General features: G+C 42.7%; 1 protein-coding gene across 2 annotated transcripts in view; it reads left to right on the plus strand.

Moving 5' to 3' along the window:
* KDM5A (lysine demethylase 5A) overlaps nt 1-22,541 on the plus strand; it is a 461,230-nt gene that overhangs the window by 407,922 nt on the left and 30,767 nt on the right. For both annotated transcript variants that reach the window (XM_030214276.1, XM_030214277.1), the window contains 2 exons: nt 10,246-10,466; nt 17,078-17,494. In XM_030214276.1, coding sequence (XP_030070136.1) covers nt 10,246-10,466; nt 17,078-17,494 — 638 coding nt within the window. The remainder of the gene's footprint in view (nt 1-10,245; nt 10,467-17,077; nt 17,495-22,541) is intronic.

Raw genomic sequence — 22,541 nt, forward strand, 5'->3', positions numbered from 1 at the left:
CAAGTAGACATAGTATGTTGCATAGGATCTTTGCCAAGACAAATCACCACAATCAGCAACCAGACAAACATCAAATTGGATTGTCACTGTTCTATTGCTTCGAATCAGTGAAAAGGTCATTTTGACAGGATAGTCACTGTTCAAATAGAACTGATCTCTGTCACAATGCTCTGAATATGGTCCAAGCATAGTTGTGTCAAAATTCATTCCTAAATACTTTAGATTCTGAGGAGAGCATTCAGCACTAGAAGCTCTGGGAAGCAAAGGTAGAAGAGAAAAGGTCACAAGCAGCAGAGAATGCACCATCATTGCAAAACAGGATGTCACCATAAGCAGCGAAAGGAAAGACCCTTGAGAGACATCAGAACGATAAACGATATAACCCATATTAATACAGCAATCAACAGACAGCAAAAACAACAGTCAACAGCACACGAAGCAGATTCAGAGTCCGATTGATTTTCGTGCTGCTTTCGACAGTAAGGCACAGTGAAGAGAGTAAAAGGTTATGGTATCTTGTTTTGTAGAGGAGAAGTCAACCTGAAATAAAGCATTAAAAAGATAAAGGAATAGCACCCATTTCTGTATGTCTCCCAATAGGGGTAAGAATAACATGAAGCACTATCTCATATATTTCTGATACCTCGTCTGTCCTTTGTCTAAAGAAAAACCAATGAAGCCATTGTCTTTCTCGAATCTTATATGAGACTAACCAATAATATAGTAGCTCCCCATTACTTGGTCGTGGTATAGGGAGTGATAGTTGCTCTAATTTAATCTGACCCATCCCACAAAGGGTAGTCATATCAATAATGGCATCAAATCTCTTTTCCGTTGCATCACGGTACATTTGCTGTAATTTAAGAATGTAAGTTTCAATGGGATCTGTATCTGGATTCCATTGCTGGGAAGTAAGGACAGAAAAGTCCTTTCGAGTAGGGAAACGAGTACGGAGAGCAGCAAAAAGAGACTCTTCAATAGGGGCAAAAGGATTGCCATCATACTGGGTATCGTTAACCATGTAATGAAGTTTGGCCTGTGTAAACAGGTCGGTGACATTAGCGTGCGGAGTGCGGCCTAGTAAAGCCTTTACATCTCCGACAGCAAGGGTAGTCCCAAAAGTGGCCTCTTTAAATTTACATACCCATTTATTACCTCCTTCAGTGAGGTCAGGTAATAGGTGTACCAAGCTGGTGAGATCAATCGCAGAGTAAGGGGTAAACTCTGTATGTGGTTGAGCTCCAATCATTTTCTGTAACAAGGGAAATACTTTGGCAGTAGGTTGAGAGCGAGTTTCAAATGGAAACTGGTTCTCATATTTTTGCCATACCTTAAGTTCTTGTGTAAGATATGAAAAATCCCAATCACTCCAATTGGGGTCAGGATAGGAGTAAATTAGATTATAAGCTAAGTGTAGCTTTTCCGTGGATAGGGAACCATGGCGTGGGTATAAAGCTGACTGAGGTTGCAGGTTTTCAGACCAGGCAGCCAGCTTATCAGCCCATGGTTGTGCAAAATACCATGAGCGCTCCTGTTGAGCAACATATTCATCAGGAGAGGTAGGCAAACTACCTTCCGTGGCAAGCAGAGCAGTAGTAACTGCACCTTCAAAACCGTAATTATCGGGGGGGTTTTGTGTGTGTGCGTAAAGAGTATACAGATTGTGGAGGGAGCAGTTTGTGGAGGAGCAGAAGAGAAATGAGAAGGATGTATGAGAGTTGAAGAGGAGGCAGAGGGAAGAAGAGATTGAAGGTCATCTAATTTACTAGATGCCTCTTTAATTTCTTGTCGTATAGACGAAACCTGTTCTGGCGTTTGTGCAGTGGAAAGGTCAGAACACAGACGCGTAATAGTGTTTGATATAGTATTAAGTTCCTCAGAAGGAAGAAGAGAAGGAATGGTTCTGTCACAGGGAGTTATAGCATCTTCTTCTTCAAAAGATGAGAGTTTAAGGTTAAGGGAAGGGGAAGCATTAAACGAAATGTGTCTTCTAGAAGATTGAGGAACAGATTGATTCATTGGTCTGGAAGTTACAGGTATAGGACCATAGTCGGTAGACATGAGTGTAGGGTTGCGGCGGGTTACAGGCAGCTCAGGTGCTTTAGAGGAGTCATGGGAAGCAATCCCACGATCAAGGTTTGAGAGAGCAGTTTGAGCATAATCAAAAGCTGTAGCAGTATGGTTTTGAGCGTCAGTAATACAAAACTCATCTAATAGACGAGTGTCATGTTGTAAAGCAGAAGCAGGAGTACCAGGATGAGAAAGGTCAGATTCTTCAGGGATAGGTGAGTTAGGCTGGCGAGAAGAATGAAACATAGAGCCCGAAGCAGGAAAGGAGGCAGGTTTACGTTCATGAGATTTGAACTTTTGCAGCAAAGCGTTGTAGGCAGCCTCATCGTAGGCAGGGTGGCTAGAAGTAAGTATTACTCTTTTTTTCTGAGTAGGGATTAGAGGGAACAGAAGAGCCTGGCAAGGTGTTAGGATTAGTAGGTACGCCTGTAGATATAGGGAGTGAGGCTGAGCGAGTAGGTGATCCTGTAAGCTCAGAAAAGTTGGAGCGTAAGGTAGGTTTAGTTTCTGGCAGAGCAGGTCTGGAAAGCCAAGAATTAGAATCAGCAGCTACATCAGTAGAGTAGCTTCTGTGATTCTTTTGTGCTTCAGCAAGGGCAAGAGCTATCTCTCTATCTGTACGAGCAATCTCAAGCTGCAGTTCAGCGTGGACAGTTTCTCTATCTCTACGAGCATGCTCTAGCTCAACGTTAGCTGCTTCTCTACGAGCAAGGGAAATCTGCAATTCCTCAGATAATGGATGAGAGGAGGAAGCAGGAGCAGCGTTAGAAACAAAAGCAGGAACATCATGGGAAACAGGATTAATAGAGTCAAAAGATATTAAAGAGGGAACCGGAGCAGATGATAGAGCAGAGGTGGTAACAGGGTTAGATAACTTGGTGCTAGGTCCAAGTGTAAAAGCGGGATTAGAGGGTAAAAAGGAAGTCAGGAAAGGTTGGGAAGTGGAGGTAAAGACAGGCAATGAAGTGGAGGCAGAGACGGTGGATGCAACAGGTAATGGAGCGGGGGTAGAAGCGGGAAGTGTCACAGGAGCAGATGCAGGTGAAGTGGTGGGAACAGAGACAGGTGCAGCATGAGTTGAAACAGGCAAAGAGACAGGAGCAGAGACCGGTACAGAGGAAGGAGCAGGAACGGGTAAAGAGGAGGAGGAGGCGGAAACAGGTAAGGAAGTGGAACCAGAAAAAGGTAGAGAGGAAGAAGGAGCTGCCAGTGCTGGTAGTAAGGTAGAAAGTGGCAGCTGAGTGGGATTTGGCGGAGCTGGGTTGCAAGAACCAGCTGCTACGGGGACAGTAGTGGAAAGGAGGATAAGATTGCCATTAATCTGTACAGCAGTGGGGTTTGCGAGGGTAGTGATTTGCTGCACAGGAGAGGCAGCCAGGCATGGGTTAGAAGGAATATCGACGGGTATGTCGACAGTAACAGGATCAGGCAATGGTGTGTACCCTACAGCAGTTTCACAAGCCATGATTTTAAGGCAGTCAGGGTCTTCAGGCTTGTAATAGAGTGGCGGTAGCTCAGGAGTGGGTAGTTCCGGAGCTGATGGTGTAGATTCAACAGAACAGAGTTCAGCTCTAGAATCAGGATGTTTCTCAGATACTAAAATAAACTTATTTATGGCCTGCAAATGCTTAAGGCAAGATTTTCCTGTCTTGTGCTGTTCGTTATAGGCAACAAGACGTGCTAAAACGGCAGGCTCAAAGGAATCGTTAATAGGCCAGGATAAGGAAGGGTCAATTTTGTTCCCCACAGATCTAGCGTTGATATAGATGGCTGGTACAGGTGTGAGTTGAGAGTTGTTTTCCAAAGGGGAGAGTTGTTTGGTTAATTATAAAAGGTAGTGAGGTTTTTTAGGCCATTGAATGTTAGCCATTTTGTTCTGGTCTGTAAGCATAGTAGTATTCTGAGGGTATATATTGGCATTGTCTAGCAAGTATCTGACATTACAATTAGGTATATATTGGCATTGTCTAGCAGGTATCTAGCATTACAATTAGTACAGGGTTTTCTAGATTGATTATAGATTATGGGGATAAGATTAGGCATTATGTTTCAGGTAGGTTGCCATCTGAAGTGCTCAAGAGGGATATGCAAATCCATGTGAATCACTTCATGGTGATAGCTAATTTAAGTCAGTCAGTTTTAGTGCTCTTTATCAGTTTTAAATGTGTTCTGTTAAAGATTTCGGTAGAAGCTACCAATGGTGAGGAGAGGTCATGATGTCTCAGAAACTCATAAGGTGGGGAGGTGTGGATGTGCCAGTGTGGCAGACTTCAAAATGATGCTATGACTCGTAATTAGGGTAGGATTCCTCATTTAAGTTGCCATTCTTCCAAAGTCAGTCATGCAGCAGTAGGGAGAGTTTATAAAGGGCGCAAGGCCACAGTGTAGCTGTCATGTTATAAAGTTGTTGAGTTCGTTTATTTGCTGTTTGAAGTATGGTTATAAGTACAGAGCTGAGCAGGTCAAGTATTTGGCGAGACTTGACCGTAAACATTCCTTGGGTTCCTCTAACAGACTGCTGTTCTTCCATAGTCAATCGTACAGCTTTGAAGGGAGAGTTTATGGTGAACAGTAGTGTGGCTCTCGTGGTTACAAATCCAGATAGTTCTCATATTCACTCAGAAAAAATGTCATGAAGTATTATTTCATGGTGAGGGTGGTAGATACTTGGAATGCCCTCCTGAGGGAGGTGGTGCAGATGAAAATGGTAACAGAATTCAAAAATGCATGGGTTAAACGCAAAGGAATCCTTTTCAGAAGGAATGGATTCACAGAAGCTTGATGGAGATTGGGTGGCAACATCAGTAATTGGGAAGCAAAGCTAGTGCTGGACAGAATTCTGCAGTCTGTGCCCTGAAAATGGCCAGGACAAATCAAGAGTATAAACTAAACCAAAAAATAGGGTGGAACCCTGAAAAAGGTACAGTATATATAAACAGATATTAAGAGTTCCCTTGTGGTCTGACTGATTCAACCAGTAATTACTACAGGAGAAAAAAAGCCTCACGAAGCTCAAAGGTGCAATGAGCAACACAAGCAAGGCTGCTTCATCATTGGCTTAAAAATTGGCATTAAAAACTTCCTGGTAGGCTTATTTATCTAATGTACAAACTGCAAAACTGTATTCCACAACAGTGTGGAAGAGTACTTAACTTCAAAACTGCAAAAATGTATCCACAATAGTATGAAAAAATACTTAGCTTCAAACCGGTCTTCCTTGCACTCCTCTTTCTCAAACTGAAGGACCATGACCTACGGTGGCCAATGTTTCGTTGCCTGCTTCAGGGTTCAATGGTCAAGAGTTCTGTCAAAAAAGAAACATGGAGTGAGCACTCAGAAAACACCTTCAGGTGTGCACATACATCGAGAGAGCCTTTGCGCATCTCTTCTCAAAAGGAAGACAACAAGCAGAAAAAAATGGCGTCCTTTATAGGGCTGATGTCAGATGCTCTGAAAAGCAGCAACCAATCGCTCCACAGTCTTAAAGAGACATGACTCAATGAAACCTTATCATGGTAACCGTATATCAACAAAAGACAGATGATGTTTTTTGAAAAAGTGACACCATTCCACTTTTGCATTAAGTCCCTCTGGGATCAGTGAATTTAATCTGAAGATCCATTGTTGTTCCTTCTGGAGAAGAAAACGTTTTCTGTCACCACCCCCTCTTCTCCCGGGAGGTTCTGTAATCTGTTATGCAGCATCTCAAAGATCCAAAAAGGTGCTGCGCCGTATTACAGTGTTCCGCCAATGGAGTCATTGGTTTGCGAGTTTATCTTGTTGGGCAGTCTGGATGGACCGTACAGGTCTTTATCTGCTATCATCTACTATGTTACTATATATTCAAGATGCAAGCTTGGGATTACTGCAGGCAATGGAGAGGGGAGGAGGAGATTATCTGAGCAGTTCATTTATTTGTAAGACATAGAAGTGTGGTTGACCTTAACCATACGTTGGAATGTAGCCAGGGAAAATGCTTGGTAATTTGGCTTTTTAGAGTCCAGTATCTAATATTTAACAGGCACTTCTGTTTGTTAAAGACTTGCATCAGATGGATGTGTTTCACTCCTGTGAAATTATTTGGAAGTTTTATTGCTGAGGAATCTTCAGCAAGATAACAGAGCTTTAGAGATAGTATAAGTTATAGATGTGAACATTAACTCACAAGTTGTAGTGGTGGTTTCAGTTAGCTGTTTCTGATCCCGGTGTTCTTTGTTCTAGTTGATTCAGATCTCTAGAGGATTTTCAGTTGCAAATCCAGCTTATTTTACAAGCAAAGATGCAACCTTTGATGTGAAAGAGGACCACAGTGTAGACTTACGTTAGAGTTTGAAACCTCTGCAAGTATAGTTTTTTTTTTGGAGGACACGATTCCCATTGAGAGATTGTTTTGCTCTGCTGGTCACAGACTGCTCAACAATTACTATGGATTCTTTTGGATTCGTATTAGGTAAATGAGACTTTATTAGGGGTTCACTTCAAATGGAGATTGTGCAAGTCATTATTGTCTAAGATACACAATGATTAAGCTATATAGTTGAAGAGAAACAATCATCACATCACTGGTCATACATCACTACGTCCAGGCTTTTTTATCAGCGAAGCCAAGAGTCTCTTGACCAGGAGAAGCAATAATAAAGAAATATAATATACATACATACATCACATCACATCACTGGTCATGCATCACTACATCCAGGCTTTTTTACATCAGCTGAGAGAAGTCCCTTTTCAGCAAAGCCAGGAGTCTCTAGACTAGGAAATACAGTCCCCTGCACTGTACGTATGTTTACTCACAGTTGAGCTCCCAATTTTCTGAAAAGAGGCTTCCCTTTTTATTAGGCTTAGAACTCATTTTCAGAACTAAGGAAAATTACAAAATGTGTTTAGGAATGTGTTTTCATGTTCTCTATTCAGGTAAACAAAACATTGGCCAGCTGCCTTATCTCCCAATTCAGAGAGACATGCCTTATCTTCTTACACATTCCAAATCATTTTCACACAAACAGAATTATTGTAATAAGAAACGTAGGTTTAGAGTCACTATCAGTCATACAGAGTTGAAAAGCAATCTTTAAAATCATTTTCAGATATCTACTTTTTAGTCTGTCTTCCACAAGAAATTGGGACAAAGCCAAACTAAGAATTCTCTGAGATCAAAAATACAGGAACAGAAGCTTCCTCACTACTCTTCCAGGTGGAATTCTTCTAGAGAGCTGAGCATGCAAGACCACTATTTGGAACCTAGTTTAGTCCTGAAGGTGCAGCCCTCGCTTCCTCTCAAGCCTCATAGGTAGCATCTTTTAGATCTTGGCTCAGTGGTTGGTCCTTAGGTACTGTAATTTTAAAGGAAAGGGTATGTCTGTGTACAGTAATCTCCCTCTTCTGATGGTGGTATTTCACTTCTGGTGGAATCAAGCTTTGTCTTCTAATGGTAGAGAAGTCAAGCGTTGTAGGTCAGAGCAGGGGTTGTCACTTTCAAGTCAGTTGTCGGTCATCTTTGAGATATTTGTAGGTACTCAGGTCCTAAATTTTGAGATAGGCTTTTGGTCTGTTGATGTGTTCTAATGAGTTACAGTGGTCTTTAAGGCACTGGTTTCAGAAGGAATCAAGGAGGTGATTACCTTCGGGCCACACCAACAAAAGCTGGGAAGTCCTAAAGGGCTGGTTAGCCCACTTGGTTAGTGTTTAGGAGTTCTGGTAGAATTTATCTTCCAGACGACAGAGGTAGGGCAGTGCGCTTGCCTCCATTACACCCCTTAAATGCCTTAGCATGGGCTTGCAGGTCTGGACGTATAGGAGTACTGAGAGCTATTGTTGCATGAACTTGACTGTTAATTTCCTTTGCGTGAATCCTGATAAACAGTCTAGAATCCGCTCATGGAAGCCATGGTAATCAAGGGTTCTTGGTTTGACAAATTCAGAAATCTAAGGTAGTTGGTTCCTTGGTATGTAGAATTCTCATTCTTAGTTTAGTAACCATGAAATGATGATTTGGACTGCATCAGGTTTGCCTGTAGTGGTGAAATGGAAACCTAAAATATAATAATTGCTTTCAGTTGTCTTAGTTTTAGTGTAGAATACTGAGGAACCACAGGCTGCATCAGCCCCCTATAAGGGAAATGAAGTCGACTCTGAGCTGTTTTTCTCTTGCTCCATCTGCTTGTAGGGGGACATAATTTACTCATCTGGTCTAATCTGGTAGTACTCAAGGAAAAGAAATTTAACAAGTAAGTCCATATTTCCACTTTTCAAAGATGGCAGTGCTTGGAGGCAGGAGTGATTGGGCATCCCTCCTTCCTTTAGAGGTGTGTGTGGGGGATGTTCGGCCACTTGGGCAACCATGAGTTTGTTTTTTTTGGGGGGAGGGGGGTTCGGGAAGGTGCAAGGGGGCCACTTGAGTCACTATGGATTTTATTTTGGGGGGGGGGTAGTGGAGGGAGGGGTAGGGAGGTACAGAGGGGCCATTTGATTCCCCATGGATACTTTTGGGGCATCAAGAGAAGCAAGAGACACATCACACTGCTCCCACGGATAATTGAACCCATGCAGTACACCAGTATGAGAACCCCAGGGAATATGCATGATTTGGATTTTTGCCCACAATTTTGAAAATTTTGGTGCATAATTTTCTAGAGTGCAATACTGGATGCTTTATCTACCATCAATGTAGATGACATGCCCAGGTACCTGAGGAGTACTGTCTCCAAGGTACACCTTCGACATGCATTGGGTATAGGTATCCACAGTAATGGCAGCTGACCTCCTTCTCTCTTTTGTAATGGATAGCTCCCAAAAGTTAGTAAAGAAAATTATTAAAAATAGTGCACTAAATAGTATCGCTTCTTTGTTTTTTCAACCTTTATGTCTGTAAAATTTGAACACTAATCTTGTTTTCCTTACTTTTCCAGCCACCTCTTTGACAAATTGTAGTAATTTTTTTTTTACTTCTTACCTTTATTTACTTTCCTGATTAGACTATTTTTTTTTTGCTCATTCTTCTGTTCCATCTACATTTTCCCAGTTGTCATCACTGTAATCTTGTAATAGTCTTCCAAACCTGTGTTGCAGGTATGCAGATAAACTACAAAGGGGATGTTTTTCCTGTTAGTATTATCCCATGGAAAGTACTTGCAGACATTTATACCTGCTCTTAGGCATGTGCAGGTTTGGTATTAATTGTATGCACTTATGCATGTATTTTGTAAAATACTATCTTAAGTTGAGTTCTGCCTAGATCATGCCTCCAGAAATGCCTCTGCTCAACTGAGACAAACTTGTCACACATATAACCAGGCTATTTCATAAAAGATGACTTCTGCATGTAAAATGCTGTTGTGTACATAGAAATGCCTTTTGAAATTGCTCTCATAGAAACAACATAAATGGCAACGGTTGACCCATACACTTTGCATTTGATGTTATCCAGTTCAGGTTTTAGAATTCATGAACTGTTGTATTTAGATAAGATTTCTGAGGATCTCTAAGGGAGATGGGGTAGTAGAAATTAGTGTGGATGGGCAGACTGCACAAGCAGTATAGTCTTTATCTGCTGTCATTTTCCCTGTTTCTATAAGATTTCTTGATCTAAGGATGGCAGTTCGTGAAAGGATCATTCTTAAGTTTTTGTTGTGTATTAAAATATGTGCCATGGTGAATGCTAACCAGTGAGTCTAGCAGAAGTCAAGATAAATGCCAGGACTTGAACCTTCATTTCAGTTGGTTCAATGGCAGGCAAGTTAATCCTGCTTCTGGGTGGATGGCTTTTACCACAGCACTTTCTAGACCTAGGTTGAAAAAGGTTAAAAAGCCATTCAGAATAAGATGGCTTAGTAATGCTTTTTGTACACAAAGCAGAAGAATAGCAAAAATGTAATTGTGTTATAATTAAAAAAATAAAAAAGTTTGTTTGAGTATAATACAGTGTACATACATTGACAGAACCAAACCAGACTTTCATTCAATTAACTTTTCAATGAATATCTATCATTGTGCAGCACTGTTGTAGTAGGTTTCTTCTGCTGTTTTCATCAGTGAACACCGAAGAGCATTCATCAACATTTTTTGCTTATTCATTTCACCAGTAAATTTGGTTGAAAGTTTGTATAATTAATATTGATGTGAGTATGGGTATAAATTCTCTTGAAAAGCCTGTCTTCTGTTCTTACCCTGAAGGATCCGGAACCCCCAGGAAGCAACCCCGAAAGACACCATTGGTTCCTCGCAATCTAGAGCCTCCTGTACTTGAGCTGTCTCCTGGAGCCAAGACTCAGCTGGAGCAGCTCATGATGATTGGGGACTTGTTAGAGGTCTCTTTAGATGAGACACAGCACATCTGGCGGATTTTACAAGCCACTCACCCTCCATCTGAGGATAAATTCTTACATGTTATGGAGGTACGTCATTACTGCTTATGTATATAGTGATGGTTCTATCGAACTGTAAATAAAATAATAATTAGTCTGTGCTCAAGAATTAACAACTGTTTATTAATATATTGATATATGAGGACATACCTTGTCTGCCATTAAGACTTGTGTGTTCTAAATTCTGGACAAAAGCAAGCTCCTTATATAGGGAATTTGGCATCTTGAACACAAAAGGATCAAAAGAATACATAAAAAGATTCATCATTACAGGAGCTTAGGTTAGTTTAATGACTAGATACCAGTGGCGTACCTAGATTGGCTGCCACCTGGGGTGGATTGCTGCTGCACACCACCCTCCTGGCACATCACATCCCCCTCCCCCCTCTTGGCGCATCACCCACCTCCCCCTCTGATGAAGTGCATCATCTTCACCACCTGGGACTGCATGGAGCAGTCACACGGCTGTCAGCTCCTTTGCCCCCTCTGATGTTACTTCCTGTTCCGGGGTAGGGGACTGGCAGAGCCGACAGCCGTGCTACTGCTCTCTACACCCCCAGGTGGTGAGGATGATGGACTTTAGAGAAAAGGGAGGTGGGTGATGTGCCACCTTTGGTACGCTAGAGCTACATACACATATAATTTATAGCCTCTGCGATAGACTCCTTCTTCCCTTCACCATCAGATTACCCATTATATATTGGAATCATAAATTGCTTCCTAAGTAAAGATACAAATGACTTATAATGTTTTTCCATTCCTAAAGGTCCCTGGGTCACCTAACAGCATACTCTTTTCTTCATAGTTAAACAGTGAGGTAATACACATTCAGAAAGTGGTCATACATACTAAATTCTAACCTACTATTAAAATATATTTCTAACATAGAATTTTTTCCACAGTTCCAAAACTGTGGGTGAGGACCCCACATAGGGCACAAAAAGTCATTCCCTTTTCTCTGGACTTCCGCTGTGACCTTGTCCCAATAGTGGACCAGCATGGCCCCTGCTGGGGTAGGGTTTTTGTTAGATTGGAAGCACATACAGTGTACTGGGGACTGTGAGCGCACACTGGCTCATTGATGTTAGACAGACTGCTGCTTCTATTGCCACCACTCTTGTTGCTGCAGCTTTCCTGCTTTGAGGGGGGGGGGGGGGGTGAGGAAAAGGGGAAGAATGGAGACCTGTTTGATTTTCAGTTGTTAAAATGGGTTCATATTTGATAAAAGTTTGAAAAACATTGTCATATAGTAGAGCAATTTGTTTAAATTGTCAACTCTAGTGTAGTGTCAAGACCTGTTGTCTGCACTGATTTTATTTAGCACAGGTTTGAATTATAAATTATTTTTTTTACCAGAAGGCATGCTTTAAGGAAAGCAGTCCAATTGAATTTTTCATTGTAGTTTGCTGCAAGTGATTGACTACTAAACAAGAGCATCACTCAACATTTCAATCTTAGTTTAATATGAAAAAAGCATATTCTACTCTTATTAAAAATATGAGGACCCTCACTGAAGAAATGATGGAATTCCCAACTATTCTAACTGCTATAGTATATTATTTGCCAGTTAGAATAGTTGGGAATTCCATCATTATGTTGATATCAAACATGTTCTATCAAAACATTTTGTCACGAAACCCGGGTTGGTGAACCCTTGGGCTGTAGCAGACAAGTTCTCTGGGGAGGCACAGAGCAGAGGTGAACCAGGCACTGAATACAAACAAGATACCAGACATGGCAAATAGACAGAGCACACTCAAGACAAGGTGAAACCAAAGCCTGGCTAAAGCGAAAACTAGGAACAGAACTTAACAAAAGCAGGAACCAGGAACAAAGGAAGGACACTCATATGGGCCAGAAGGCCAAACTGGAACCCACCCATAACAGAGTCCAAGCATACGGGGCCGCAAGGCCGAACTGGAACCCACTCATACCAGAGGGAAGGGAAAAGAAACAACGAAATCTCTTGAGCAAGTACTACTCAAGCAGTGCACACACACTGCACTAAACAGAGCCACAGACAAGGGGTAAAAAGACCCTACAAATGTTATGATCGTGGTCAGAATACCTCTCATACTTACCTTTTTCCTGGGGGTCAGCTTCTTATCTGGCTTCTGTTTCTTTTGTCTGTCCTTTCTGAGCTAGCTCTCTCTCTCTCTCTATGCTGGCAGCTTCCAGCAGCATGACTCTAATTGTTTCACTTTACTACAGCTGTGTGTGTGGACTGAGTTAGCTCTACCTCTCTTTGAGTGTACTGGCTTCAAGAGATTCACGGTTCTGCATTGGTGTGGGTTGGGCCTCTCGGGGTTTCAGTGTGCTATCTGCCTGGCTCTAGGGAGTGTGACATCATCTGGGAGGGCCTTGATAAGGAAATGGTGTTCTTCCCTTCAGGGCCTTTGCAACGGTTGCATTTGCTTGAGGTAGGGTGGTGCAGTGTGCACTTCTGACTTTGTGTCTAGTTTCCCTGCTTGCTTTTGCTAAAGGTCCAGGTTAGTGTTAGTGCAGTGTGCACTTTGATTCGTGTTTAGCTTCCCTGCTTGTTTCCTTGTGGCTCCCCTGCTCCCCTGTTAGTTTCTGTTACTAGCACTTCTGTAGGTTTAGTGCTTGGTTAGTTTAGTGCTGTGGGGCACAGCTGTAGCTTGGTGTTTAGGAAGCACTTTTGCTAGTTTTGTGTTTTTTCTTCCTTGTTTTTCCCTTGAGGCTCCCCGGTGTCCCTTTTAGTGCTAGGAGCACTTCTTGTTGTTTGGTGCAAGGGGAGCACCTTAGTTAGTTTAGAGTTGTAGAGCACTGCTTGTAGCTTGGTGCTTAGTAGCACCTGTGTTAGCTTTGTGTTTAGTTCCCTGCTCTGTTAGTTTAGGGCTTAGGAAGTCCCTTTGTTGAGCAGGGCTTAGGAGCTCCTGTTAGTTTAGGGCTTAGGAAGTCCCTTTGTTGTGCAGGGCTTAGGAGCACCCCTGGTAGGATAGGGCTTGGGTTTGTCAGTTTAAGATTTAGGAGCACTTCAGTTAGTTGAGTACCTGGAGCACTCCTGCTTCAGCTTGTTCTAGTCCTGGTCCCTGTGTCATCCGGTATCCGGTAAGTCCTGCCGACCATTCGAACCCAGGGGCTCAACCCTTGGGGGACAGTGGCTAAGTGCAGGTGAAACTGTACGGACCAGTCCAGTGTGCTCCAGTCCAGTGTTATCCAGTCCGGGGGATTCCAGTCCAGTGACCCCCAGTCCAGAGAATTCCAGCCCTGTGTCCTCCAGTCCGGGGGATTCCAGTCCGTGTGTTCCGGCTCAGTGGGCGGTGCCTGCAGTCCCTGCCGGTGCTGGTGTGCTTGCCCAGCGTTGGTTGGTGGGTTTTGCCTGCTGCTGTCGCTCCTCGTCAGCAGCCCAAGGGCTCATGTTTGCTCCAGAGCCCGGCCCCGCGGGCTCTGAACCTGAGAACCTGACAACAAATAGGTACAAAGAAACTGAAGAGGAAAGGACAAACCCACTTAGACTCACATGGTAGAAACCACAAGTAAAAGATAAGAAAACCACACAGGCAACACAGAGCTGTGCTTAGAACCACAGCTATAAACAAATAATCCTAACCAAAAACAGAAATCACACAGAGAGGTAGCTCAAGGCTGAGCTAGTAGACACAGCTAAATGAAAGAACAGCCCACTCGTGCCCCACAAAAAGACTGCTCAGGGCTGCGCTATTAGTCATGGCTAAACAAAAGAGCAACCAACTCAAACAAACCAAACAGAGACAACGGTCAGGGTGGTGCTAGTAGACACAACTAAACAAAAGAAAAGCCCACTCATGCAACACAGAGAGACCACTCAGGGCTGCGCTAGTAGTCATGGCTAAACAAAAGAGCAACCCACTCAACAGAAACCTCACAGAGAGGACTCAAACAGAAAGCACACAGGGAAAACTCAAGACAGGGTCACACGGCCATACAAAGGAACATTCATGGCTGTGCCACACAGCACTCATGGAAAAGGGAAGGCCACTCATAGGAACACTCTAAGATGTTACCATACAGCACTCAGGGAAGAGAGAAGCCACTCAAACGAATACTAAAGGGTGTGCCAGCAGGCACTCAAGGATAAAGTGAAGCCACTCATAGGAACACTCACAGCTGTTTCAGACGGCACTCAAGGATAAAGGGAAGCCACTCATAGGAATTCACAAGGCTGACTCAAGGATACAGGGAAGCCACTCATAGGAATACACAAGTCTGTGCCACCCTGCACTCAAGGATAAAGGGAAGCCACTCAGGAATACACAAGGTAGTGCCACAGAGTCAAATAACAGACACTAGAGACAAAGGGAAAAGCAAGCAAAAAGGGAAGGCTGCCTTTACATACACAAATCAGATAAGGAGCAATGCTCAAAAGAACCAGGAAACAAAGACAGCAGACAGAGCATGCTAAAGGGAATGGCAGCTTCTAATACACAAGTCAGAAAGAAGAGGGCTTACAAGAGCTAAATAACAAACACTGCAGTCAAAGGTTTAAAGCAAACAAAAGTAAAAACAAACAATGTTCTTACCAGAACTCAGCCAGCACACACAGCAGGGTAGGGAAAGGGAAGGCAGACAGAGCAGACACAGCTGCATGGAAGCAAAGTAATTAAGGAAAGCAGCTGGCAACAACCGGCTCTCTGAACAGTGAATGTTAACAAGGGAAACGGAACAGGCTATGCTGGAGAGCCTAGTTAACAAGGAAGTAATCCATCCAGGTTCAAACCAGAACCACACACACAGAAAAACAGAACTGAGCTTTGCTTAGAAGCAAAGCTAACAGGCAAGTAATCCATATGGGTTCAAACCAGAACCACACACAGAGCAACAGAACAGGGCTTTGCTTGGAAGCAAAGATAACAGGCAAATAATCCATGCAAGTTCAAACCAAAACCACACACAAGCTCAGGGCTGTGCCCAGAGGCACGGCTAACAAGCCCACCAGTTCCCTCAGAATCAAATAACAAGAACAGGTCAACAAGAAAAGGGAAAATAGACCTGTTGCAAAGGCAACGCAGGAAATCTCCCTGGGTCCTTATAAAGGAGTAGGCTGATGATGTTACAAGTAGGAAATGAAGCAGAAGCAGGGACACCAAAGCGAGGCTTGGCTAACAGGAAGAACAACAGCAGGAAAAAGGCAGACTGGAGAGGTCACAGAGCTAGATACAGAGAAACTGTAGGTCTGGGCATAAGGGCACGGCCACAACCATGACACATTTTTAGTTGTAAATAAAATCCTATTGCATTTAACTTAGTTGCAGTTCATCATGGGGCTATATATCTGTTTTTAGCCAGCTGCTGTGCTCCAGGTCCTACAGTCTGTCCTGTGATTAAACTGCAGCTGTTTGCAATTATCCCCTGGAAAAGATATTCAAAACAGTTGTCATTATAATAGTACTATTTCTGTACACTTAGGAGTATTGTTCATCTTTAAGTAGTCTTTCAGAAATGTGGCACAAGTAGTGAACTGGGGGCATATAGCATTGAGGTTCTCCAACCTCATTGCACATAAGTGATCTTTCTTTACATCCAAATGGCTGATGTTTTTGAAATGTTGGTGCTCTTATTTTGAAGTTAATATTCTTGAGCCTTTTTTTTTGTCCATTGGACTGATTTTGGATTAGTATTAGAATTAATTATAGATCACATCAGTTCTTTGAAACTGGGATGAACTTGTATTTGATATTGATAAAATTGGGCTTCTCTCCTTTTTGAAACTAGTGCATTGTAGCTTTGCTACAGAAGCACAGTAGGTTCCATAAGCTAGGCTTTTGTGCACTGACAACACAGGACTTCCTGTTGTGATTGAGGCAAGAACTTCATTTGTGGTGACATTGCATGATGTCTATATATGTGATCTGAGTGTGTGAATGCAACTCCTTTAAGGGATGCTGACTCTGACTGCTTAAACTCCTTTTTCACTGTGGAATATCTGACCTGTATTGTTTTTGTTTCTTGATTTCATTTGTTCTTGGGTTTTGCATAGTTATGAATTTGTGTTATTTTTCATCTTTAAAGAAAAAGTAAGTCCAGAAAGGGCGTGAATCTTACTTGTATGGCCTTTATGATCTGTTGTGGCCTGTAGAGAAGTGAACACTCATGGACATTTCTTACCACGTGGGAAATCTATGGCACTAGCTTCTTCACTGGAGTGGTGTTGATCAGTTTAGACCCCATTTTGGAAATTTAGGGGACACAGTTATGTTAGATGACTATCTCTTTACTAGATGTATATATTGAAAATATGTTTGTAGATTAAGAGCTTTCCTAGCTGCTGTATACAAAATGTGTGAGCCAGGTGTTTTTAAAACTTTTTGAAGAATTAAGCTTATAAATAAATGATTATTCTTTCCTGATAAATACATGCCTTTGAAAACTTCTGTTAACACAACCACCAATGAGCCTCAACTTAGGGCATTTCACTTTCAGAAGGAAGTCTCCAAACTTACTGCCAGAATACATCCCTGTACATCCCTGTTGCTGTTATCTTGCTAGAGGTTCGGTTTGGGTGGGTAGGGGTACGGAAGCAGGAGAGAGGTTTGTAATTGCTGTGGGGAGATAAACACATGAAGGGGGGTGTTCCAGTGTAATTGGTTTGTAGAAATGTATGTATTATTTGTAACACTGTTCTAATTCTGTTCATGAAGGATGATAGCTTGGAGGAAAAGCCACTGAAAATTAAAACAAAGGAATCTTCTGAGAAGAAACGGAAGCGGAAGCTCGAAAAAGCAGAACATCTTTTTGGAGAAGGAAAGCAAAAATCCAAGGAGCTGAAGAAGCTGGACAAACCCAAAAAGAAGAAGCTGAAGTTGAATGTGGACAAAACAAAAGAGCTCAACAAACTTGCCAAGAAGCTAGCCAAAGACGAGGAAAAGAAGAAGAAGAAGGAGAAGGCAGCAGCGGCAGCTGCAAAAGCAGAGCTGGCTAGAGAGAACAACGAGAAGAAGAGAGAGAAAAAAGTACTCGATATCCCGTCCAAGTATGACTGGTCAGGGGCAGAAGAGTCTGATGATGAGAATGCAGTGTGCGCTGCCCAGAACTGTCAGCGGCCTTGTAAAGACAAGGTGAGTTTAAAGAACAAAACTGTCTAAACCCCCTAAGTAGTTCCTTATGCTAATCAATGCAAATAAGAGATCATTAATGAGATACTAACTGGTTAATGGTGCCAGCAGTTTCCTATTGTCTCTTTTTTTCATTTGGAACTGGCCATTATTGGACGTTGGCACCATGAACTTTCATTCAGTTACCAAGAGGATTTCCCCATTCTATACTTATCTCCCATCTAGCACAGCTAATGCAATAGTGAGCAATGGCTCCTTCTGGAATGTGATAATTCATGTTCCCACTGTGGTCACTAAGTGTTGCTGTTGTGCTAAAACAGAGACTTCCTTCTCCAAGGTGATGCAAACACTCTTTGAGCAGGAACCAGGCTCCAAACATGAGCCCAGATCTCCTGCAGAGTACTGGTATAGGCACTTACAACTTGTTATGAAATTTGAGAGTTACAGCAACTTGACCTTTTTCCTGTCTTTCCCCAGAAATGGTCTATTGGCTAGTCAGTAATTTTCTTTTACCTGCTTAGTAGGTCATATGGTAGCAAAGCTCATGTTTTTCCATTCTCCTGTTTCTGCAAATCTGGTAATCCAAGATGTATTTCTTCCTCCTGGAGAACTGTACTAAAGTTGTCATGTAGAAAGGCAAGTTCAGATAAACACTGTGTTGGGCTCTAGCCAAACATATTCATGAGCCCCTACCATGGACCCTCCCTCTCAGCTTCATCCCCTCAGTAGTCTCATATACTCTTTGCTGCCCCTTGAGACTCCTCCACTGTCATCTCTCCAGAAGTAGCATGGGAAAAACAGCTGTGTCTAGTTATGGTGGCAGTAGCAGGTTGTGAGCGAGCCTGGAACCTTCTCAAGCAATCTTCGACTGGAGAGATGTTCGTGGTTAGAGCAGTGGGCTGAGAATCAGTGCAGGTCGTTTTCATACTCCATTGCTTCTGGTAAAAATCAAAGATGTCAAGTGTTGATTGCCTAAAAAGCGAGATCGAAGGCCAGAGGGATGAGACTTATAGATGTGTCTCAACCCAATTCTTGGGGCACACCTAGTCCCTCCCTTCTCTTGACTAGAGGTGCCTTTCTGCGCCCCTTTTCCAAGTGCTTTCCCAGTAGCTGGATCATACCCACAGTCTACGCCAGTGGTGACACTAGGAGCAGACAGGGCTAGCTCATTCTTGAAGGGAAAGGATTGGAAAACTGCATGTAGAAGTTTAAATTCTGAAAAATGCCAGACACTTCAGCTATCCTTCTGGCTTCCAGACATTGATTCAAATGTCTGTAGAGTCTTGAGCACCTCTGGGCCAAAGGCTTGTGTCTGGTTTCTATATCACACTTTGGCTCCAAATGTAAAAGGTAAACAGCGTATGATATCGGTGACCCTAAAAAAATGGGGGGGTGTGAGCATCATATTGATTATTTGTATAGTGATACAAAGCATACACAGCACTGATCATTTACCAGTGGCTATAAACCATTTAGAGATCAAAAACTGCTTTATAATTTCATTTTCAAGTTACTTGGAACCAAAGGTGTTTTGTTTTCCTCCTTAACTCCCATAGCCATCTATAATTCTTACCAAGAACCATTTTACAGATTTTATACTGCTCTATAGAATAACAATCCGCGCACAGTACTAAAACATGATTACTCACAATTCTCTTTACCAGGAATACACATCATAAGATTACCCATACTGGGTCAGACCAGTGGTCCATCTATCCCAGCATCCTGCTTCCAACAGTGGCCAATCCAGGTCACAAGAACCTGGCAGAATCCCAAATAGTAGCAAGATTCAATGCTGCTGATCCTAAGGCAAGCAGTGGCATCCCTCCATGTCTATCTCAATAACAGACTATGGACTTATCCTCCAGAAATTTGTCCAAACCTATTTTAATCCCAGATATGCTAACTGCTGTAATCACATCCTCTGGCAACGAGTTCCAGAACTTAACTATTCGTTGAGTGAAAAAATATTTTCTTCTATTTGTTTTTAAAGTATTACCATGAAACTTCATTGAGTGCCCCCTTGTCTTTGTACTATTTAAAAGAGTAAAATATTGATTCACTTTTATTCGTTCTGCACCACTCAGGAGTTTGTAGACCTCTATCATATCCCCCTTCAGCCTTCTCTTTTCCAAGCTGAAGAGCCCTTAACTTTTAAAACTTCCCTTATATGAGAGGAGTTCCATCCCCGTTATCAATTTGATCGCCCTTCTTTGAATCTTTTCTAATTCCACTATATCTTTTTGTGATAATGGTGAACAGAATTGCATGCAGTACTTAAGGTGAAGTTGCATCATGGAATGATACAGAGGAATTATAATATGCTTCATCTTATTTTGCATCCCTTGCCTAATAATTCATTGTATCCTGTTTGCTTTTTTTAGCTGTCACCACTCTCTGAGCAGAAGATTTCAGCGTATTGTCTGTGATGGCACCTAGATGCTGACTCCTAAGGTGGACCCTAGCATCAATTAATTACGATTTGAATTATTCTTCCCAATATGCATCACTTTGCATATGTCCACATTAAACTTCATCTGCTATTTGGATGCCCAGTCTTCAGATTTCCTAAGGTCTTCTTGCAATTTTTCACAGTCCACATGTGTTTTAACAACTTTAAGTAGTTTTGAGCCATCTGCAAATTTAATCACCTCACTTGTTTCGATTTCCAGATCATTTATAAATATGTTAAATAGTTCTGGTCCCAGTACAGATCCTCTACTGAGAAAATTGGCAATTCAACCCTACCCTCGGTTTTCTATCCATTAACCAGTTTCTAATCCACAACAGAACATTGCCTCCTGTCTCTTTTTAAGGGACTTTGTCAAAAACTTTCTGAAAATCTAGATACACTACATCAACTGGCTCACCTTTATTCACATGTTCATTCACACCTTCAAAGAAATGAAGCAGATTGGTGAGGCATGACTTCCCTTGGCTGTAACCATGCTGAGATTGTCCCATTAAACCATGTTTGTCTGTGTTCAGTAATTTTATTGTTTATAATAATTTTCTCTATTTTTCCAAGCACTGAAGTCAGCCTTACTGTTCTGTAATTTCTCAGATATCCACTGGAACCCTTTTTAAAAATAAGTGTTATATTGGCTGCCCTTCAATCTTCAGGTACTATGGACAGTTCTAACAGATTACAGATCACCAACTGCAAATCAGTAATTTTATGTTTGCGTTCTTTCAGTACTCTGGAGTTCATACCCATCCAGTCCTTTGTTTTATTACTCTAATTCCAGGTTCACAAAAAATTTATTTCTCTGCATCGTCATCCTTGAAAACCATTTCTGGTACAGGTAGATCTCTTAAATCTTCTTCCATAAAAACTCAAGCAAAGAATTCATTCAGTCTCTCCACTATGGCCTTGTCCTCCCTTTTGCTCCTTGATGATCTAATGGTCTCATGGATTTGCTTCTAATGTACCTGAAAAAGTTTTATGTTTGCTTCTGTGGCAAGTTTCTCTTCATATTCTCTTTTAGGCTTCTATATCAGTGCATTGAATCTAACTTGCCAATTTTTTTTGTTTTCTTATTTTCTTCATTCTGATCTTTTTTCCATTCTTTGAAGGATCTTCTTTTGGCTCATAGCCTCTTTCATACTTACCTTTGCTCATCAAAGGTAAGTAGTCACTTATGGGCTGTTGGCTGCTTTGTATATGTACTGACTAGCTTATGATTGTGGTTTTGTGTGCTTAAGATTCTGGGGGAGGGGGGGAAGGATGTGAATTGGAGGATGTTTCTGTATATATCCTGTTTATACTTGGAGTACTATTTTGTGCTCTCACCAATCTTAATTTGTATTAGGAGAAGTAGGAGCGATGCATTGAGTTTGCATACCACTAGTGAGACCTCAGGTTGCTGGTGTATAAAAGTACTGTATAATTGGATTTTTAGAGGGGGGGGGTTGAGGTTTTTTGTGTTTGTGTGTGTGGGGGGGGGGTGCCTGGCAGTTTCTTTCTTTTCCTTTCAACTATTTTTTTTTGTTACATTTGTACCCCGCACTTTCCCACTCATGGCAGGCTCAATGCGGCTTACATGGGGCAATGGAGGGTTAAGTGACTTGCCCAGAGTCACAAGGAGCTGCCTGTGCCTGAAGTAGGAATTGAACTCAGTTCAGTTTTGGAACCAAGGCTGGGATCCAGAGTTATAAACTTTCATTACCAAATAGCTAAACGGGCGCTAGCAAGGTTTTCCTCGGAGTGTGTGTGAGAGTGACTGTGTGAGAGAGAGTGAATGTGCGAGTGTTTGTGTATGAGAGAGAGTGAGTGAGAGACTGGGTGCGAGTGTGTCCGTGATAGAGAGAGTGTGTGTGTGTAGATTGAGAGTGGGCGCCCCCCCCCTCCCTTCCAGTTCCAGGGTCGTCCCCCCCTCCCTCCCTTCCAGTTCCAGGGTCATCCCCCCTCCCTCCTGAGTTCCCGGGTCGTCCTCCCCCCTCCCTCCCTCCGAGTTCCAGGGTCGTCCCTCCCTCCGAGTTCCAAGGTCGTCCCCCCTCCCTCCCTCTGAATTCCAGGGTCGTCCCCCCCCCCCCCTAGAGTTCCGGGGTCATCCCTCCCTCCGAGTTTCTGGGTCCACCCCTCCCAGTTCCAGGGTCCCCCTCCCTCCCTCCCAGTTCCAGGGTTGTCGTCCTCCCTTCCCCCCTCCCTCCCTTACAGTTCCAGCACCCCTCCCTCCGAATTTTAGAAGTCATGTTCACTTACCAAGTCGGGGTGATGGCGGCCGTCAGCAGCGGTAAAAGGCGTGCAGGCTCGGCCCTTCACTCTCTCTCAGCTCTGGTCCCGCCCTCATTTCCTGTTTCTGCAAGGGCAGGACCAGAGCTGAGAGAGAGTGAAGGGCCGAGCCTGCACGCCTTTTACCGCTGCTGCCGGCCGCCATCAACCCGATTTGGTAAGTGAAGTTAAGTTTTAAAATTCAAAGGGAGGGAGTTCCAGTTTGTGGGTTAACTGTTTTGGCCACTGCTGTTCTATTCTCTGAAGCGACTCCCGCTGTTGTTGCTCGCCGTTGTCCGCCGCCGTTCACCTCTGTGTTCTTGTTTGCCGGTGCCG

This window comes from Microcaecilia unicolor, chromosome 9 (genome assembly GCF_901765095.1).
Source record: "Microcaecilia unicolor chromosome 9, aMicUni1.1, whole genome shotgun sequence".
Classification (NCBI taxonomy): domain Eukaryota; kingdom Metazoa; phylum Chordata; class Amphibia; order Gymnophiona; family Siphonopidae; genus Microcaecilia; species Microcaecilia unicolor.